The 17,804-nt window shown below is 34.8% G+C and overlaps 1 protein-coding gene across 2 annotated transcripts in view; it reads left to right on the top strand.

The window, feature by feature from the left end:
- Nucleotides 1-2,329: 2,329 nt before the first annotated feature.
- The window catches only part of CNGB3 (cyclic nucleotide gated channel subunit beta 3), a 149,046-nt gene continuing 133,571 nt past the window's right edge, over nt 2,330-17,804 (top strand). The window contains exons 1-3 of one of the 2 annotated variants that reach the window (XM_023248539.2): nt 2,330-3,836; nt 7,363-7,444; nt 16,417-16,543. In XM_023248539.2, coding sequence (XP_023104307.2) covers nt 3,645-3,836; nt 7,363-7,444; nt 16,417-16,543 — 401 coding nt within the window. In that variant the 5' untranslated portion in view covers nt 2,330-3,644. The remainder of the gene's footprint in view (nt 3,837-7,362; nt 7,445-16,416; nt 16,544-17,804) is intronic. The other variant, XM_023248538.2, reaches the window with a different exon arrangement.

The raw sequence follows: 17,804 nt of genomic DNA, 5'->3' as shown, positions 1-17,804 counted from the left end.
ACATTAATTTTGTATCCTGCAACTTTGCTGAATTCATGTATCAGTTCTAGCAGACTCTTGGTGGAGTCTGTTGGGTTTTCCGTGTATAGTATCATGTCATCTGCAAAAAATGAAATCTTGACTTCATCTTTGCCAATTTTGATGCCTTTGATTTTGTTTTGTTGTCTGATTGCTGATGCTAGAACTTCCAACACTATGTTAAACAACAGCGGTGAGAGTGGACATCCCCTGTTGTGTTCCTGATCTCAGGGGGAAAGCTCTCGGTTTTTCCCCATTGAGGATATTAGCTGTGGGCTTCTCACAAATGGCTTTTATGATGTTTAACTATGTTCCTTCTATCCCGACTTTCTAGAGGGTCTTTATTAAGAAAGGATGCTGTATTTTGTCAAGTGCTTTTTCTGCAATAATTGACAGGATCATATGGTTCTTTTCTTTTATTAATGTGATGTATCACATTTATTGATTTGCGAATATTGAACCAGCCCTGCATCCCAGGAATGAATCCCACTTGATCATGGTGAATAATTCTTTTTATATACTGTTGAATTCTATTTGCTAGTATCTTATTGAGAATTTTTGCATCCATATTCATCAGGGATATTGGCCTGTAGTTCTCTTTTTTTGCTGGGTCTCTGTGTGGTTTGGGAATCAAAGTAATGCTGGCTTCATAGAATGAGTTCTGTTCCCTGCTTTGATCTTAGACTTCCAAACAGGAAAAGATGAGATCTTCAGTGGAATTTCATAGACCTCCAATTTAGGCATTGGTGAAGTGGCCCTTAAACAAATTTTGAGTTTTTCAGAAAGTGATTTTGGTTAACAATCAAATTGTGAAAGAAACAGTAGGATATTCTACATATTTGGTTAAAATGCAATAGATGCAGTGAAAAGATCACATTAGGTGACAAGGTGATATCAGAAGTCGCACAACAAAGGATTCTGATGGTAGAGGCCTTTCCATCAATTCAGGGGAAAAAAAACAGATGCAGGAAAACATTAGTGAATAAAACAGCATATTGTTATGGTAGGTATTGAAGAAATTGTGTAAATTTCTATACTGCAAGTATAATATATTTAATTAGTTCTGACTTAAAATGGATATAAGTGAGGACTAAATTGTCAGATATCTTAAAGGGCTTTCAATTAAATACTATTCAGTAGATATTCCTGAAACCATTATTATACTGTATGTTAACTCACTTGGATTTAAATAAATTTTTTTTAAAAATTTTATTCAGCAGAGGAGGCATCACAGTTCTGGACTTCAAGTGATATTACAAACTGTAATCATCAAAACAGCATGAGACTAGCACAAAAATAGACACATAGATCAATAGAACATAATAGAAAACCCAGAAATGTATCCATAACTATATGGTCAGTTAATCTTCAAAAAATCAAGAAAGAATATCCAATGGGAAAAAGAATGTCTCTTGAGCAAATGGTATTGGGAAAACTGGACAGCAACATGCAAAAGAATGAAACTGGACCACTTTCTTACACTATACACAAAAATAAATTCAAAGTGTATTAAAGACTAATTGTGAGAACTGAAACCATAAAAATCCTACAAGAGAGCAGAGACAGTAACTACTTTGATGTTGGCTGTAGCAACATTTTTCTAGATATGTCTCCTTAGGCAACAGAAATAAAAGCAAAAATAACTATTGGGGCTACATGAAAATAAAAAGCACACAGTTAAGGAAACCATCAACAAACTAAAAGGCAACCTATGGAATGGGAGAAGATATTTGCAAATGACATATCTGTTAAAGGGTTAGCATCTAAGGTATATAAAGAGCTAATAAAACTCAGCACCCCAAAAACTGAATAATCCAGTTAAAAAATGGGCATAAGACATGAACAGACATTTTTCCAAAGAAGACATCCAGATGACCAAAAGACACATGAAAATATAGTCAACATCATTCATCATCAGGGAAATGCAAATCAAAACTACAAGGAGATAGCACCTCACCCTTGTCAAAATGGCTAAAATTAACAACACAAGAAATCACAGATGTTGGTGAGAATGTGGAGAAAAGGGAACCCTCTTGCACTGTGGTGGGAATGCAAACTGCTGCAGCCACTCTGGAAAACAGTATGGAGGTTCTTCAAAAAGTTAAAAATGGAACTACCCTATGATCCAGCAATTGCACTCCTAGGTATATATCCCAGAATACAAAAATTCTAATTCAGAGGGATACATGCATCCTGATGTTTATAGCAGCATTATCTACAATAGACAAATTATTGAAATAGCCTAAGTATCCATCAACTGATGAATGGATAAAGAAGATGTAGTGTACACATCTTGAGTTTCTATTCTATATAAAGGTATTTTGGGGATAAAATAAGTGTCCTCCTTCAAAAAATTTAACTTTATTGGTTAAATGATGAATCAGGGAAAAAAATCCATGCTGTGGTAAAATACATATTTTTTATAATTTATGAAATTAATAATCCAACAGAATTCTCTAGGCTTCTAAAGCTAGGAATCACTTATATTGCTTTTATGATATTCCAAAGATTTGTAACAAAATTGTAAACTTGTAATAAGTTTTGGAACCAGTTGTTTCAGAGCAATGAAATACATATCCTCTAAACTGGTATTTATCAAGTATACTCTCTCTGTGTTACAGTCTGAATTATATTTTCTCAAAAATTCATGTTGAAGTCCTAATCCCCAGGACCTCAGAATGTGACTGTATTTGAGTTAGGGTCTTTAAACAGGTAATTAAGTTATAATGAGATTACTTGAGTGGGCCTTAATCCAATGACTGGCATCCTTGAAGAGGGAATTGGGAATCAAACATGAACAGAGTGAAAACAATATGAAGACACAGGGAAAAGATAGTTATCCAAATGCCAAAGAGAGAGACCTAGAATACTTCCCTCCCTTTTAGCCCCCAGAAGAAACCAACCTCACTGACACTTTGACCTAGGATATCTAGCTTCCAAAACTGTGATAAATATGTTTCTGAAAAACAAATAATAAAATAAATAAATAAACTTCTGTTGCTTAAGTCACCCAGTCTGTGGTACTGGCTGTGGTAGCCCTAGCAAACTAACATACTCTTTGCTTAATTCTAATATAATCATCGTTATGAATCTGAGAACATTTAGGCTATTGGGAATGCAAAGCAATATGTCTCGTTTTCCACTATAGTTTCTAAGGGTTCCACTAATCTGATCAATTAATAAAATACTCATAAAAAAAAAGACACCCGAAGAACAGAAAAAGGAAAAAGTAGTTATCTCATGGTGTAGAACTAGAGATGGAGGAATGATCTGTTGTTTTTATTATAAGCCCTTATGCACATATTATTTTTTAATAATGTTTATGTTACTTTGATTAAATTAGATGGATGAAGATAGGTAGGTGGGTAATTAGAAAAGGAAAATAAACAAAACAATGGGCAATGTGATCACATCTGAACAATTCAAATCAACAATGAAATTTTGTTTACTTCTCCACCTGTAAACTATTCTCAAGGGCATTTTGGCTCTTTGAAGTTCATAAACAGAATTCAGATCACCCAAGCAGAAATAATTTGCTGCTTTTAAGCCCTTACTAGCTACAGAGTTGCCTCTAGGAATTAGCCAGAACAAAATCCCGATTAAACAACTAATTGGCTTGTCTACTAATGAAAGGAAAAACAAAGTGCATTTCTCTACCTCAAGACAGAGTCATAAAAACAGAAGCTTTCAGAACCATCTCAGAGAAGATGTTTAAATCTCTGATGATAAAATCCAACAAGGTGAAGCCTAAAGAGGAGAACAATGAGAGTAAACAAGGTCCTGATCCAAGCAATCAGCCTCAACAATCCACAAGACAGGTATGCTACTTACATACCTAAATCAATCTTGATTGTCATAATTTTTTGTCTAGTGATGGATATTTGTCCAGTGTTTTAATATACTGTGATGTGTAAGGTTGCTTTGCTGTTTCACCTCTACCATTTGGGTCATGCACTTGTTTTTCTTTGGGGTTTTATATATACTATTTATATTTGCTTTAAAACAGATTGATAAATGTTTAGAAGACTACATTAGGAGTTGGAAAAAGCTAAATAAGACTTCTCATTGCAGATTTATATTTCTACCATAATCCCAAATGAAATCGTTTCTCAAATATTAAATGGGCTATATGAATTAGTTTCAACAAAGAATGTCGAAGATCGTGGCCATGGTAAACTACAATTTAACAGTAATTGCTCTGGACCAGGACCTCTTTATAGGAAACAGTTTTGCTGCTCAGGACAACTGGCAATGTATGGAGTTATTTTTGGTTGTCATATCTCAGGGGTAGAGATGGTACTTGCATCTAGGGAGTTAAGACCAAAAATGCTGCTAGACATTGTAGAATCCACAGGACAGCCCTCACAACATAGAATTATCCAATTCAGAATTTCAATACCACCTAAGTGGAGGAACCCTGTTCTAGAGAAATATTTTTCATAAGTTCTAGGCCTACACACCTGTAAAATGAAAATGCTTTGTAGCCTTATTGTATAAACTAGAGGCAGTGTATATAAAGCACATAGTAGGGACTTACCAAATGCCAATTTTTATTATCATTATTATGAGTAATTTATGCTTATATGACACAATAAAGTCCAAAGGGATAATTATATAATCAGTATTCACTTACAACTGTCCAAAGAACCATTTTCATAAATTACTGACTAAATTTATCTAAAAGTGCTATGTAAGGTTTTTAGAGCAATAATTATTTTCCCATCGAAAGAATTGGATGAAAGATGTCAAGTACAAGCAGGAGTGTACCTCAGGGACTCAAATAGCATGGTCCAGTGATTCAGGTTTAAATGAGCCTAGAGTACAGAAAATACCGAGATGACTTAGCATTGGCCCTGGAAAATTTGCCTTTCATTTCTGATTAACATTGACTATGTTTGCAATGGAGAGCAGATATGAAGGAGGATGTGCTTAGCATTGCTTCATGAGAGTGCCCTTGACTTCTTTCTAATTCTTATGTTAAAATAAATAATTCCACACTTTTAAAATTATTTATATGTTTAAAAGCTCGTGGAATATCACGAATGTTGAGCTGGGTACTTTCCTTCAGGTAGTCTTGTTGTGTTTCTCCCTAGGAAAATCACTACAATGATATTTAACCTTTGTCTATCATGATTCTTTTTCCATAGAACACATAAAAATAACTAATATATTATTCTCTTGGAGAACATAATAGCTAACAATAATTACTATGTGCCAGTTAAGGTGCTATCCTCTTCCAAGAACTATTATATTAAATCTTCAGAATAACCATGAGTCCTGTTACAGTTTGCTGCTTGCACACAACTGATAATGGCAAAGCTTGGATTGGAGCCCTGCTCCATCTGACTTCAGCACCTGAGAGCTAAATATCTAGGCTATGCTTCTGAAGAAGTATGAATAAATGATGAATATTAGTTGAATCAACTAATCAATAAGAAGTATGAATGATGAAGGATGAGTATTAGTTTAATCAACTTTCTAAATATTCTACTCACAAGATAAAAGGATGTTAGAGAGAAGGCAAAAAGAACAGAAACTCTAAAGGAATTGCCTTTCCTTCAGAAACAGTAATACTGGAGAAGTACTTAGATTAGACACAGGTAGAACAACTCTGGTGTATATCCCATGACATTCCCATGACATAACACTTAGGGATGTTGATCATGAAGTCTGCTGACATCACATTATATCTTAAAAGTCATACTTAAGGAAATTATTTGCATCTACTCTTTAGAGATCATAACATGTTGGCAGAGGCAATAGTTCTTCTCCAGTTTCAAATACACTAAATGTTAAAAATGACAGAAAGTTAAAACCATGTTTTTATCCATAGAATATAACCTTTTAAAATGGCATTTAAACAGTAACGTTCTGAAGTACAAATAGATTATTTGAGACCTATAAGAAGATATTTAGAAATAAAAAATCAATCTACATTCTTCTTTTAAATAAAGAGTTCTCAAAAAATAAAAATAAAAATATTAAAAAAAATACTTAGTTCTCAAACCAAAATAACTTAGGTGACTTCCATTTGTCAATAACCAATAAATCAAGATCTGCAAATTCAGGCTAATCCAGACTTTCATGCTACAGAATAAGACATCATTCACATAAATCTACACTTGTATACATGAAAAGACTATGATTAAAATGTTTATGAATAGCATCATAACATGTAAAAGTACTTGATTGAAATTAGAAGGCTTTACCACTACTTCATAATATATCCAGAGATCCATATATTTTTAGCCACCTTATCAATTTCCTACTCAATAACATAAGAATAATAATAGCTGTCTTGCCTAATACATATGGTTACTGTGAGACTTAAATTAAAGCATCTGATTAATTTACTTCCCAGCTTAAAATGTTTCTGACATACAGTGCTGTTAAATAATGTCAAACTCCACATCAAGGCTAATGGGACTCTCAAGGCCCTTGCCCTTGCCTATTTAGCTAGGCTTACTTTCTCACACTCTTTCCCATCCAACCACTTCTACTTTAGTTTCCCACAGCCTGTATACAATCACACCTTAGACTTTTGCTGAACAGGTATCCACTACCTGGAATATTTTCCATGCCTTGTTCATCTGGAAAAAAAATTCATCTTGATTTGTAAAATTCAGAGTTACTTCCTTTTTGATAGTCTCCTCCCTTTCCTTCTACTGCAGTAGAATTGACCATCCCACATTTATGCCCTATCTCTATCCTCTACAGACATTCATTACTTATAACATTTCCTTGCACTTACATTTGTGTGTTTATGTTTCCCCTACCACTCTGTAAATAGCTTGGGAGCCAACATTTCTGTGCTCTAACCTTATATCTTGTTTCACTTTGTTCCCATAGGACCATCCTCAGACACACACTGGCCACATCCAGTGAGACATACCTACATTTCAAAGGAAAGCTTAGATTCTCAGACAAATGACAAGGTAGAGGCAAATGAAATCACAAAGAGAAGAGAGCTCTGAATTAAGAAACTAGACTACTTTTTTCTATCACTTTAAGTTCTACTACAAAAGACCTAGACCAGGACCAACACTAGGACTGTGGGGAATGAAGACTGGAATTGGGAGGAACATGTGCCAGGTAGATGTAGCAACCACAGTGACAAAAAGAGAGTGCCTAAGGCCAACAAGCTGTGAAAGTCAAAGCTGATTATTCAATAGTAGAGCCGAGAATATCCATTTAAGTGAAAGAATTATCATTTGTAGTATATCATAAACAAATGATAAGCTTTAATGATTGGCTTGCTCATTGAATGAAAAACTCCATATTATATTTTACATTTAACTTTATTTTTTGTGTAAATTAATTGTGTACAATCTTTGTTTCTCAAAGGGACAAAACAAAAATGAAAAGAAATCTCTCCAAACCAAGATGACTCCAGTCACATTTGAAGAGTCACACACCAAAATACAAGGTCAGAACTCAAATCTGTAGGAAAAAATAAATGCATATCTCTCTGAAATGTGTTACCTGATGAAACACTTGACCTTGACTAGGTAAATCATCTAGGGTAAATCACACTTGAGACACTTTAAAGATCTGAGTGTTTATAAAAACATAATTTCTTCATTCAGTCACTTATTCAATAGATGCTTTTTTATTACCTGCTATGTGCCAGGTCTATGGGCTAGAAATGTAGTGGTGAACAATATGGCCAAGTCTGTGTTAACATATGCATATAATGAACAATATAATTTTAAGTAAGGGTTATAAAATGATAAAATAGATGTGGATTGTACATATTTAAAGGTTCAACACTCATACCTCTGCTCTTCTTTCTTTAAATTCTCTCCATTAGAAATCTCATCTACTCCTAAGGTTACCATAACTCATTTCTATATCAGTGATTCCATAGCAGACCCAATTCCTTTTTTAAGACCCTGTCCAATATTTTCTTTTTTTGTCTCTTCTTTTCAGGTATATTCTGCCAGAAAGATTCTTTTTTTAATAATTTTTTTATTCTTTTAATTTGAATCCCAGCTAGTTAACATATAGTGTAATAATGATTTCATGAATAGAATTTAGTGATTCATCACTTACATATAACACCCAGTGTTTATCCCAATAAGTGTCCTCCCTTTTGCAATATTTTCTAAGTAACTACTGGACATATAGACCTGTATGTTCTGCTGCCATTCTGTTTAACTATGAGTCATTTTATAATAGTGGTAGTTTCCAATTTGCAGTTCTTCTGACATAAAAATACAACCTTTTTTAAAGTATTTTTTCTCTTTTTTTTAAGTTTATTTATTTTGAGAGAGAGAGAGCGGGGCTCGAACTCATGAACCATGAGCTCATGACATGAACCAAAATCAGACACTTAACCAACTGAGCTACCCAGGCGCCCCATAAAAACCTTATGGTATGAAACCTTAATGGTACGAAACCAAGGATCACATCTTTGGGATGACAAGTTTTGTCCTACTCTTGTTATACTTTTTTCAAAGTATATTTGTAAGCTTAATTTTTCATAGCTGGTAATAAAAACTCTTGTGGAAGTTTCATTTAACATAGAAGCTTTCTGAGTGGAAAGGAAAAAAATAGTTTCATTTAAATTTGCAGACTTAGCATGTCTTCAAAGGCTTTAATAGGAAAAGCAGTTATATTTAAGATATTTTGTTTTGAAAAAGCAAAATTATTAGTGTTTAAAGATAGCCTCTTATATGTGCTTGGTATTTTTATATTCTTCCCTTCAAAACATGCAGGTGCAATGTCACAATATCTGCAGATGTTGATTTCTGATTATAGAACTCTTATCTTCTGCAGAGCATGGTTTAATTTTTATCTGCCATGGAAATGAAGAATGTAATACATTTTGGATTCAAATAAAGATAACTTTCTAAGGTTCTCTTTTGATTACAATCATCTTTCATAGGCTTCCACTTCACTTATAGTACATTAAATCCTTCTGTAAAAAATGTTTTGCTACCAGTAGAGGATATTTAAATGACTTCCCTAATAGTTTATCATGATATAAGGTGACTTTGTGTGGAAATGGATCAAAGTTAGGTGCCCATGGGTAGCTAGTATGGTATGGTGGGTTGAATAATGGCCTCTCAAAAACATCCACACCCTGCTCCCTAAAAACTATGAATTTTTACATGAAGGGGAACAAAATGCTGATGTTACTAAGTTAAGGATCTTGAGATGGGAAGATTATCCAGAAGGCCTCAATGTAATTAAGGGATTCTCATAAGAAGAAGGCAGAAGGGTCAAAGATAAAAGAAGATGGGATGATAGAAGCAGAGGTCACATTGATGCAATCTGAAAATGGAAGAAGGGACCACAAACCAAGGAACACAGGCAACCTCTACAGGCTAGGAAAGAATAAACCTGTGTTATTCTAGGCATTTAAGCTTGTTTCCTACAACAATAGAAAACTAATGAGTATGACTTTAAAATACTCCCTACTTAAGTAACAAAAAAAGAAACAAGAAATTGAGTTTTGCTCTAATCAATAACATAAATTCAGTATATTGGCAGTATATTATACTATAAAGAGCACTGCTTTGGAGTTTGGCATGTCTCAATTCAAATTGTAACTCTACTACTTAATAACTTTGTCTGGCTTTAGTCAAGATAGTTGACATCTCTAAGTATCAGTTTGCTCATGTACAAAATAAGGATAATACTGTCATTAATCTTCTAAGTTGTAGATACAGATTAAACTAGTTAATATATATAAAGCATTTAGCATTGAGATTGATAAATTCCAATGTTGATGGGGGTCAGGTAGCGTAAATGAGGATCATGCATGCCCTGTCTAAAGAGGCCAGAGGCCACTCAGCTCCAACCAGTCACTGTCATGTGGAGATGAGAGGCAAGTGCTGCCAGATAGTCCATCTTCAGTCTAGAGAGACTGTAAATACAAATTTTAATTTTAATTCTCTCAATTTTTAAATGTCAACTTTTTAAAATGTTTAAATATTCTCTTTTTAAATCATTGAAATAAAAACTGAAATCTTGGGGCTCCTGTGTGGCTCAGTTGGTTAGGTGTCGGACTTCAGTTCAGGTCATGATCTCATAGTTCCTGAGTGCTGGGCTCTGTGCTGAGCTCTGTGCTGACAACTCAGAGCCTGGAGCCTGCTTCAAATTCTGTGTCTCCCTCTCTCTCTGCCCCTCCCCTACTCAGGTCCTCTCTCTCTCTGTCAAAAATAAAAAAAAATTTTTAAAAAACAAAATGTGATCATTTTGTGACCTCTAACCAACCACATGGTAGGTACTCTATGATGCTCATGCCTATGAACAATGACAACCTGGACAAGATTCTGAATCCAGCAATGTTTTTATTTATCCTCTTCCTCTTCCCTTTCTCTTCCTTTGTGCCCTCCATCCCAGGTTTGTGTTGCAAACCAACTGCAAATGTCACGTCCTCCCTGGGCCTCCTGTGCCAAATAGCTCTCTATAACCAAGACCTAGGTTCCAAGTCTAACACATTTCCAGGTCTTCAGAGGTGTCCCAGGCCTTGCCAGTCTCCCACCACTATCCAAACTGACCTAGCCTGCATCTCAGCCAACTCAGTTTGGACAGAAATAAGGAAAGCTAAAAACTACTCTAGAACTTAAAACTACTATAAGACATAAAGTATACTAATTTTCTAAATATTACAGGAAAAAGAAAGAGGGAAAATCCTAACTCATTTAAGCAGGAAACCACTCTTTAGTCCTTGGCAGGACTTATACAAATTTAATTTGTCTTGTATGGAATAGGAAAATAGCCAGACTATATACAGAAATTTAATGTCTAAATCAATAAAGGCTTCCCTATATAAGACCAATGAGTTTGATTACCATGCATGGGAGGTACTATGGTTAATTTTAGTAGTATAGTTCACTTAAGGTAGGAATATAGAAACAATGACAACAAAATGAGAGAAACTTTTCAAAAACTATTAAAGCATGTTTTTCTGCTTCATCCAAAAGAAAAAGGGGAAAAAACACCTTATATAGTAAATAATTACAGCTATTGAACTTAAACATTCCTTCAAAATGATATCTGATATGAACAAAAGAAATGAGAAATGAGTGCTGATTTGGCAAGGCACAGAGACATAATCAGGACACCTTCAGTGGCAAGGGCTCAAGGCTAAGGAAACCTCTGGATAACTGGAACTGGAAACCCATTTAAGGGACAGAGCCAGCCCTGGGAGCTGATTGCTTTCTCTGCCTTTCACTCATAGTCAACAAAGCTTTGCATTTCTCTCTGCATATCTACTTTGGGCTGCTCTTACTCCCATCCTATCATTTCGCAGTCTAAATTCCAGAGAGAGCAGGCTGACTGATTTAGATAGCAATCATTGTTCCCACTGGGCAGAGTCCATGGGAACCACCCGGTTCACCACCCGGATCACCAGCCAGCTGTGATCTGGCCATATTCTTCAGGTCAGGTGCCCAGCTATGTGCACAACCAATAACCATTCCTGTGTATTATACAGAACAGAGCTGCCTTGCTGAAGATGGAGAGGTAACAAGAGCTGATCAGCTAGAAGGAAAAGTTAGGCATAGAAATTATACTTTGTTTTAAATATCAAATAGAAGGCCAAACTCTGATAAAATTCCTTAGTTTCCACCTGATTAATAAGCTAAAAACTTAAGAGACACTAACCAGTGTGGATGGGATGAATTTTTTTTTATAAAATACCATATATTTTATAGTTTGCATGATTTAAATATATTTGTATAATTCAGTTAAATCAAACTATGTTTTTAGCTTTTTTCTCTGCTAAAGAATATAGCTAATTCTGCTTTCCTGATTCCTGAAACACTCTTAAGTAAATAAAAGCTTCAGCATGCCTCATATATATCAATGTTATGCATACCTGAAATAGTTAATATTTTTTTTTAAAGAAGATAATTTACCCTAGTCAAGCCGGTGGAACACTTTGTGTTTATACTGCATTTTTCTTGAATGGAGTCTTTATCTAATCCTCACAGAAATCCCCATGACAAAAGTATTTCTCATTTTATGGATGAGGAAACTGTTATAGAAAAGTAACTTATCCAGAGTCACCCAGAGAATTAGTGATGTAAGGATTACAGCTCTGTGTTTCGTACCCGGCACCGGTAACTCACCACACTCCTTAAACCTGCACATAAAATGTATTTTCTAGATGAATTAATCCCAGTACAAAAGTCCCTGAAACAAAGCATGACATTGAGAGAGGACAGGATCTCTCATCCTGACACAGTACCAAAGCTACCTTAGATGGATCTGTATTCTTTTTTGTTTGTTGATTTGTTCATTTATTCACTTGTGATGATGTATCTTAAAGTTTAAAAAAAACTGCCTAAATATAAAAATCCTTTCAGGACTTTTTGGCACATTAAGGCTGACTAGAAGACTTCTAACCTCTGACCCAATGCAAGGACCCCATCTGGGTCCTTTATATGGGCTCCAGCTTCTGCCTGTATACCTCCAGCAACAGGGCTTTCATTGCCTCACAAAGCCATATGTTTCACTATTAGACAAGTTTAATTGTTAGAATGTTTGGGATTTTGTTTTGGAAATCCCAATGATGGATATTTCTTCTGCCTTCTGGTATACACTAAATAAGTCTTTTCTATACAGCAGCCCTTCAAAGAATTTGAAATAACTGCTAGGTCACTAGTTAGTCTTTAGCTATTTTAGACCCAAAGTTTCTCCACAATTCTTCATATGAGATGGTTTCCAGAACTCTCAGTTACTCTGACTCCTTCGCCTCTGGATTTTTTATAGATTTCTTCAACATTTCTAAAGTAAAGTATTACATTTTTCAAATATGTTACATTTTAGGACTCTCCTTCAGGTTCTATTCTATACTCATTGCTATAATGTTTATCAGCTTCCTCCATGTCATTTGACAATCCACAAAGATATAATAAAATTTCAAGTATGATCAACATGTTGTAATTAAAATTATTCTAAGAGCACTATATATTCTGGCAACTATAAAACACAAGCTGAGTCAAAAATACCATCTTAGATGCCAGAAGATAATCATTAATTGTACATTTCTTAAAACTGTGTTATTATTTTATTCCAAACGTTCATTCATTAAGATGAAATTGATAGTATCATTTATGCATCTAATCAAGGTACTCAGGCTTAGTTTTTGTTAATTCACTTTCCATCTAATTACTCAGATATTGTTGGTGTCCAATAAAAGGAAATTTGTTTTTGAGATAGAACTCACAATGTATTTGGTGTTATAAGAGTTAGAAATTCAACCAAGTGATATCTCACCCACATCAAATATTCCAACCAATGAGAGCATTTTCAAGTCTTCCCCTTTTTACATCCATAAAAAAAAAAACCAATTGAATCAACACCTGTCTAATTCACAACCTTATTCCCAAATCAGTTTCTTTCTTTGGATTCCTCCTTTTCCAGCAATTATTTAGTGCCACTGATAAAATGTGTAAGGTTAATGGCTTTCTGCATCACTTATTTCCTCACTTGAAGACAGAAGCAGCTGTTTCACACCTGCACAGCTCTCCACAATGCTCTCCACAATGTGCTACTACAAGGGGACAAAGCAGTTTGGAAGTGTATTACAGAGGCCCAGTGTGAGATGCTGCCAGGCCAAAGACAAAATCAGCCAGGTGTGTGGAGGGCAAACTCTACTCATTCTTGCACATTCAATAAAAGCAACCATATCAGAACACTTTGACTCCAGATTTTACTATCTGCCATGGGCACACATTCCAGGGCAGAACTTGACCAAGTGTACTGATGAGATCTGGCAATTTCAGAGCACAGTTGGCAGAAAGACTTACACTATTCATTTGGGCAGCTACAAACGAGGGGATCCTGCTTTCCATGTGTGAAGCTGGGTAAAACTACAATGTGAGGTTGACAAAACTTCACCCAGATGCCAGAGCAAGATTTGCCGTGTATTTTAGATTTCTTCCATGATGAGGATGATGCGAGCAATCTGACCATCTGTTCCCACAAACAAATAACATGCTGCATGGATAAAAAGACACCCACACTGAGTATAGTTGACAGGGATTCTTTTGTTTTAAGTCCTCATGAGTATGTTTAAAGTTGTTCTGCTTTGAATCCAAGAACGGGCAATAACTGGTTTCTCATCTTCGTCGACAAACTGTGATTAAGGACTTATTTTGTAATTAAAATGCTTATCCACAAAGCAAATTAGGTTGTAATAAATTTCTGAATAACCTAGACTTGTAGTAGAGGCAGCGTCATTTTAGAAGGGGTTGGTAATGTCTAGAGGAGACCTGGTAAGGTACAACGATCTACTTAGAGTTACTTTAATCCAAATGTTATTATGATAAACAAAAATTCCTTATCAGAAGAGGAGAAAAGAACTGTTGCAGAACAGTCAGTCATTAATTGGTGCTAGCAGAAAAGTAATAGTGTAAATGTAATGCATATGCTGTAACCTGAATGACTGATGGAAGTATGTGATGCAGCTTATATTCACATGCCTTTCTAAGAAATAGTCAATAAAAGCCCCTTAAGAAAGACTGTTTTACATATTCTACTTGTTATATATTCAGGAGGGGTTTTTATGATTATTTTACTCACATTTCATGCTCTATTTTCACTCCTAATTTGGGGGCAGGGATGTGGGCACTCCCAGAAAAATATATGGACACAATGGTTCATAACTCTTTTTTTGGCCCAGACTTCTTGGAAGAGCTCATGTTAATCTTAAATCCTCTCCATGTAAAATTTGCATAGGTAACAGAGTCTCAAAAGTTCCAATCCATGAGTTCACTAGATCTCTGTGGCCAGAGGTTAAGAACTTTGCTCTCAAATATCTTACCATAATTAACCCAAGTGTTTGTGGATATAGGAAAAAGATTTTGCTGTCATTTTCCTAGGCAGAAATATGTAGCATAATGTTAGAGATCTGAAAAATGATTTATTTTTTGGTTGGATAAAGAGAAATGGGAAAATATGGCTTGACCCAAATACATAGGGAAAATAGATCTTTCTCTCTTATTTCTACCAAAAGCCTCTTAGTACAAAATGACATATTGAAAGTGCAATTTTTTTTTAACTCTGAAATCTGTTCAATACTGATAAGCTCACTAGTGTACCACATGTGCTTGTATAAAAAGGACCCTATCCTGCACTCTCAGTAAGATTCCATACACGTGGAAACATTTCATCTGGAATATAGTCTTTAGACAGAGACTCCAAGGACATGATTATAGTAACGATCCTTTGTATCCTAAGTAAAGTCAGGAATTCAGAGGGTTTTCATTTAAGCATTGTGCTGTGGTTTCCATCTTCTAGCCAAAATTACTAGAATTCCAAAATAAATGTAGGTAGGAGATACATAATGAAGAAATCTGTTTGGGAAAATCCAGGGGTTTAAGCTTTCTTAGTCATAAACCTTTCAAAACTCTAAGTACTGAGTCAATTTTATGATTGCCTTTATTCCGAAAACATGTTCCTGAAAAATTTCATATATTGGCAGGTTTTAGGCGGATCACAGGAATTTTCATATTAAAGGGCTTGTATGATAAGAGCTTTTGTGAAAGTAAATGATAGCCCCATGATTTATCATTTTTGTGAATTCAGATTTTCAATACTGGATTGGCTTAAGTTTTTTCAATTATAATTTATTACAAAAAAATAAGAGTTATCATTTGGGCATTGATTCTAATTTTCTAAGCACAGTACATCCATTTAAAAATAAGTTAGAAACTGTGGACAATGAATAACCATTAAATAGTGTTCATCCTGTTTCTTTGCTCCTTCTATATTTTCTTTTTACATTAAGCAATTTACTTAAATTTTCTCTATAATCCACATATTTATCAATGAATTGATTATTCTCTTGGTACACTACAATTTAAACTATATTAATTGTAAATTGTTTTTATAAGCTTGAAGGGAAAATTTTAATTTTTGGACTGAAAATGAAGCTAGTACATATTAGTTTGCACTGCTTATTCAGAAAAAGATATCATAACTAAAGATGATCAAACCAAAAACAAAGATTTTATTTAATTAAAAAAAGTTAGAATGCAAAATTCTGAAATAATGTCAGTGACATCACTTCTATTTTATTTTTCTGAATTTTATGAGGCTTCAATTTCAGCTACAAGTTATGAATAATACTTTAGCAGAACCGAAATACCTTTTGAATGGATTACTCCTTACTAATCTCAGCTTTGCTAGTTTCAAAAAGTAATATACTATGAACTTTTTGTTTCATAATACAACTTAAATATACTTTTCATCAGCCTGAACGTGTCTACAAGCTAACTTCTCCTGCATAAGATCCTACTTTGTTTAGCAGGAATCCTAGGAGAGGCATTCCTAAGACTGTTTTGGAGAAAAAAAAAATCCCTGTAACTTACACTGTCCAATATAATTTATCAACAGTGGCATATATTCTTCTGTCTATATGTTGTTTCCTTTCCATAGATAAAATCTCTGAGAAAAATTCACTCAAAGATCTGACCACAACCCCTGACCATCAAAATCCAACAGAATCAAAGGGAACGATGCCAGAGCAGAAGGAAATGGAAACTGGGAAAGAAGGTCTAGTCAGGTAAGAAGTCAATAAAATACATAATACCTGTTAGAGATATTGCTCAGCCTTCACTGAAAAATTCAAACACCTGTTCCCCACTTTAGCTGAGCAAAGGCCAGGGCAACAATAGTCACATAACACAGGGGAACTGGTTAAAACTAAAAGATTGTTTCTGTCTAGTTCATTGTCCCTTACTAGCTAGTCCTGGCCACTAACCAGAGGATTCCTAGGCAACCATGTGGCTATAGGCCAAATCATTGCAGTCACATGACTGAGTCATTAATATCATCATGGAAACAGCCTACATATTTACTAGGCATGAATTTTAAAAAGAAGGAATTGAAGAGATTGTACGATTCTTCTTTGAGTTCCCAAAGAAATAACTATTTCATTTTGTAAATATTTTATTGTTTGATTATTATTTCCGTTTATCAGCTAAAGAAAGTGTGGCATGATAACCAAGAATAATTACAGAAACAGGTAATCTTTATGCCAATGAAGGAATACAATTTTATAAATACTTCCTACAGAATTATTGGAAATATCCCAAAAGAGATGACAATTTCAATGTGAATCAGTGAATCCACAATAAAACACAACTAGGAGCCCCTTCATTTTGCCACTTCTTGGCATGCTATTATGTGCCTGCTGATCCAATTTGAATTGCTTAATTATAGTTAATATAATTGCAATAGGCTTATGAAACAATAAAGCATACTCTTCTTATTTAACAGGCAAGAAGAGTTGTCATTTAAAAAGAAATTAGGAGTATCTATTCCTGCCCCCAGCTCCCCCTCCCTACCTCTGTCCCAGCAGCTCTTCCACTGTGTTAAACCTTGTGCTGCCAATAGGAGTTACAGTGATAATCTAGGACCCAGTGTGTTGCAGGCTGAACAATAGGCATCAGAAAGAGAAAGTGCATTTTCAATAAATACAAATTTCACTGTAGATGAGATTAAACACAAGTTCACTCTACCACGTGCACACACACACACACACACACACACACACACACACACACACTGTATGACAAAAATTAAACCTGGCATATTATTTAGGCAGAGAGATGTTTAAACTCTGGGTAAAGACTAAAATCTTATAATTGGAGTGATTATTTATATTATTTTTATAACGTTGGTGTTTACAGAATGATTTGCAGTCTTTTAGTGGATCATTGTTATCTTCACTCTACAGATAAGCTGCCAAGGCACAAGGAGGTTAATTAGTTTGCCTATAGTAATAGGGTCAGCTCAGCCAAGATTAGACTGCACAGGACTCA

Source organism: Felis catus, chromosome F2 (assembly GCF_018350175.1).
Source record: "Felis catus isolate Fca126 chromosome F2, F.catus_Fca126_mat1.0, whole genome shotgun sequence".
In the NCBI taxonomy this organism is placed as follows: Eukaryota; Metazoa; Chordata; class Mammalia; order Carnivora; family Felidae; genus Felis; species Felis catus.
This window is presented reverse-complemented; position numbering and strand designations above follow the sequence as displayed.